The sequence below is a fragment of the Pinus tabuliformis genome, chromosome 8, assembly GCF_031772625.1.
Source record: "Pinus tabuliformis cultivar Carrire ecotype Pingquan chromosome 8, CPIR1, whole genome shotgun sequence".
In the NCBI taxonomy this organism is placed as follows: Eukaryota; Viridiplantae; Streptophyta; class Pinopsida; order Pinales; family Pinaceae; genus Pinus; species Pinus tabuliformis.
This window is the reverse complement of record NC_142294.1, coordinates 421,371,096-421,375,242: the sequence shown is the minus strand read 5'-3', so window position 1 is coordinate 421,375,242 and position 4,147 is coordinate 421,371,096. Positions and strand designations below refer to the sequence as shown.

At 40.0% G+C, this 4,147-nt stretch overlaps 1 protein-coding gene across 1 annotated transcript; it reads right to left on the bottom strand.

The window, feature by feature from the left end:
* Positions 1 to 2,499: 2,499 nt before the first annotated feature.
* LOC149235854 (uncharacterized) lies at positions 2,500 to 3,006 on the bottom strand. Its single transcript, XM_089368689.1, has 2 exons — positions 2,812 to 3,006; positions 2,500 to 2,637 (listed from the first exon to the last, which is right to left on the bottom strand). The coding sequence occupies exons 1-2, from the start codon at positions 3,004 to 3,006 to the stop codon at positions 2,500 to 2,502; spliced, it is 333 nt and encodes a 110-aa protein (XP_089224815.1).
* Positions 3,007 to 4,147: the final 1,141 nt, after the last annotated feature.

Sequence of the window (4,147 nt, the reverse complement as noted above, 5' to 3'; positions counted from 1 at the left end):
TGTCCTCATTATTATCTTGGGTAATGATTGTTTTGAGGGGCTCCCATCTTTGTTCTCCCAAATGTGTTGGCCATATGTTGTCTACCTTGCCCCCTTGTTCATTGCAACCCCAATTAGCAAGGAAATCTACTACCTTATTACCATCCCTTCTAACATGATTCATGATCTTATACTCAATGCACTTTATGAGCTTTTCCAGGTCCTGAATTAGGCCCGTCGTCCTCCAGCTCTACGTCACTTTCCCCCAATCCTTGCCATTATTAAGTTTCTTGAGCATCTCTATCACTAGTTTTGAGTCACCCTCTATTTCCAGAATATTGTATCCATTTCGGATCACTATTCTTAACTCTTGATAGACTGCCACTAACTCTCCTTCATTGTTGCTCATAATACCACCATGATTTGCATAGACCCACCTTGTCCGCCCTTGATTATCTTGGAAAATGCCTCCAAACCCTACTGGCCCCGGATTTCCTTTGAAGGCTCCATCAAAGTTCAGTTTCATGAAGCCATCTTGTGGGCGACTGAAATTGGCAGGGCTATGGTTGTGAGTTTCTGGTTCTTTCTGCTTCTGGGGATGAACCATTCCTTGTTCTAAATTTAGGAATGCCAGGATTTTTTCTTCTTCTACAGTTGCTTTCTAATCTTCTTGATTCGAGGTTTCCGCAAGGATAGTTTCTCTTATATGCCTTTGGGTTCCTTTCCAGATCAGCTCTAGAGACATTTCTTTGTTTTGAAATATTCTCCGATTTCTTTCTTTCCATATCATCCACATATTCAAACCCACCGCTAGACTCTAGGCTCTTCTAACCACGGGCTCGAAAAATTACCTTGCCCCCATTGTTTAATGGTTTCTTTAATGCTATGAGGATCTATGTTTGTCTTCCCAAATAGTTTCCTGATTTCTTCCCATTGCTGCTGAGTGAGAGGGCATGAGTTCAGAAGTTGTTCTTGCGTTTCTTGGTCCTTCTTGCATAAGCAACATCTAGGGGGTCAATGGAATCCATTCTTCTGAAGCTGATCCCATGTCAAAATGCGACCTTTACCTACTAACCATAAAAACAGAGTTACTTTCGGCCACCAGTTACTCTGCCATATTTGTTTCCACATGGGTGCATTTTCATCTTGCTCCTGCTGTATGGTTAGATGGTAAACTTCTTTAATCATGAAGGTTCCCTTTGTGGATCGACCACATCTCAGTATATCTGGGCTTGCTCTGATAGTTATTCTCCTTGACTTCATTTCTCTTATATATAGCTCTATTTGTTTAGTATCAATATGTCTATCCCACACTTCCGGCTTCTTCCAGGTTCTCCATGTCTCCTCCTGGCTTTCATCATTGTAGAACCTGCTTACATAATTCAGTCCTTCCTCCTTTACTTTCTGACAGGTGTTTCTAAGGCCCTGCATCTCCTTCATTTTCTTCGATTGTTGTCAAGCTTCGTCCCAGAATTTAGCTAAATTTCTATTATGTATTTCCTAGAATGCATGTTTGGATATAATGTCTCTGTTTTGACTGGGTAGGTCCCATATTGTGGAACCTCTTGGCATTTCCTCAAGTCTTACGATACCTTCAGTAGTTATGGGCATCTTGTATATTTGTGTCCAGATTATTTTCCATAGGTCTCCTCCTCCCTTCATCCATCTCCACCACAACTTCGCTCCCATTACTTGGTTCAAGGTATAAGGGTCTCTCAGACCCAATCCCCCTTCTTCTTTACTTTTTGTCAGGCCCTTCTAAGATACGAGAGCCCATTTCTTTTGCCTCTTTGGTCTTCCCCAGATGAATTTTTTGAATATCTCTGCCATTTTTGTGCAAGCCCCTTTAGGAACAGTCGTTTCCGAAAGAGGGTAGATGGGAATTGCTTGTAAGACAGATCTTAGAAGCACTGCTCTTCTTGCTATATTAAGAGTTGGGAAGGACGAGTTTTCCAATCTATTCTTAAGTTTCTCAATGGTTTGTTGCCAATTCTCCATCTTTAAAGGGTTTGGGGCTAACTGGGTACCTAAGTATTTTCTGGGTAATTCCCCAGAGCAGAAGCCCAGTATTCTAGTCAGGTGGTATTTGACATTACCCAGAGTGTTCAAAAGGAATGTACAGGATTTTTCCTTATTAATTTGAGTACCTGAAGCCTTCATAAAGAGGTCAAGGATTGTTTTTATTCTTTTCACTTCTCTTAGGGAGACTACACAAAAAATCATAATATCATCTACAAATTGCTGGTGGGTAATCGGTAGGTTGTTTCCCCATAACCTCAGCCCTTTGATTTTCCTTTCTCTCAGTTCTTGTTTGATGTATCTTCCTAGTCCTTCTGTCGCAATGATGAATAGAAACGGGGAGAGAGGATCTCCCTGTCTCAGCCCTCTTGTGGCATTGAAAGTTGAATTTGGCATTCCATTCAAAAGAATGGAGAAATTTGGTGTTGAAATCATATCATAAACCCAATTTATCCACCTACTACAAAATCCAAATGCTGTTAGTATTGATTTAAGGTATTCCTAGTTCAGATGGTCATATGAATTTGAGAGATCTAGTTTGATCATCATTCCCACTTCCTTCTTATATTTCAAAGAATGCACCACTTCCTGAGATACTACCAAGCCATCTAGGATTTGCCTCCCTTCCACAAACCCATTCTGTTCCAGAGAGATAACGCTTGATAGAATTGGCTTCAATCATTTGGCCATTAGAGTTGCTATAATCTTATAAATTACATTACAAAGACCAATGGGTTGAAAACCCTGGGCAGTTTTAGATTTAGCAGTTTTAGGAATAAGAGACAAGAGGGTTGAGTTTAGACCAGTACATACCTTCTGATTTCTTCGCGACTCTTCTACCACCTCCAAAATGTCATGCCCCAAGAATTTATAGCCCGCTTGGTAGAATTCCACTGTGAATCCGTCTAGTCCTGGAGCTTTATTCTTCTTCATCCCTTTCACGTTCTCTTCCACTTCCTCTAGGGTTGCAGCTCTCATAAGGGCTAGGTTCTGGTCTCTGGTGATCATACTCGGAATTTCATTGCATATCCTTCCAATAGATTCTTCTCTATTCATTTGGGATTCTGTGAGGGGGTCTTTGAAATGACCAACTAGAGTCTACTCCATTTCCTCGTGCTGGGTTATGCGAAGTCCCTCTTCATTTTTAATGGAGAAAATTCTATTTTTTTATCGCTACTAAATCATAGCTTGATGAAAAAATTTCATATTCCTTTCTCCTTCTCTAAGCTAGTTCACTCTTGACTTTTGCTTCCATAAAATCTCCTCCTATTTTCTTCGTTCTTCAATTTGTCTTATCAATATCCCTTCTTCTCTAGTTCTTTCCTCGCTTCTGCCTTCTGATATTATTTCTTGTTTCAGAGTTCTCATTTTCTAGTCTAAAATTTTTTGGTCTTTAAATATGTTCCCAAATTCTTCTCCATTCCATTTTTAAATCTTCTCCTTGAGTTCCTTTAATTTTAATTGGAATGTCTGCATTCTGCTTCTTCCCCTTTGTTGGCTCTGATTCCACCACTCTTCCACTTTTCTTGTGAACTTTTGATCTCTGAGCCAGAAGGCCTCGAACCTAAAAGGCCATTTTTTTGGACTAGCTTTAATGTCAATTTCTAGTCGGATCGACCAGTGGTCTGAACCAAGTCTTGGTAGGATCATTGTTTCAATAAATATATCCCTATTTATTATTTGTTCACATATTAAGAATCTCCCCAATCTTGATGCAATTTGATTTTTACCTCCTCTTCTATTATTCCATGCGTGAATTCCATTTATTGTGGGTATATCCACCAGTCTTTGTTCCGTTATCATATCGCCAAAGGCTTCCATATCCACATCTATTCTTCTTAGGCATCATCGTTTTTCCTCTAGGGATGTGATCATGTTGAAGTCACCTCCTATAATCCATGGTGAATCTAGGAATAAGCTTCGGATTGTTCCCACATTCTAAAGAAAACTTCTGCGTTCTCCCATTAGATGGGGACCCTATACCTTAGTGAGAAGGATCCATTCCTGAGAACCTATATTCTTGAATTTGCCTGAAAGAATTCGAGGCATGCTTACCCAATTTTCAAATTGAACTTCCTCTGGGTTCCAAAGAATTGCCAGGCCCTATGCACTACCTAAGGCATCCTAACCCATTATTTCATAATGAGGA

Excerpts from the sequence above, each read along its gene's own strand:
- LOC149235854 (XM_089368689.1), bottom strand. The coding sequence starts at position 3,006 with ATGATCACCAGAGACCAGAACCTAGCCCTTATGAGAGCTGCAACCCTA. Across the intron at positions 2,638-2,811 it reads AGTCGCGAAGAAATCAGAAG|AATGGGTTTGTGGAAGGGAG; the intron begins GTATGTACTGGT and ends TCTCTGGAACAG.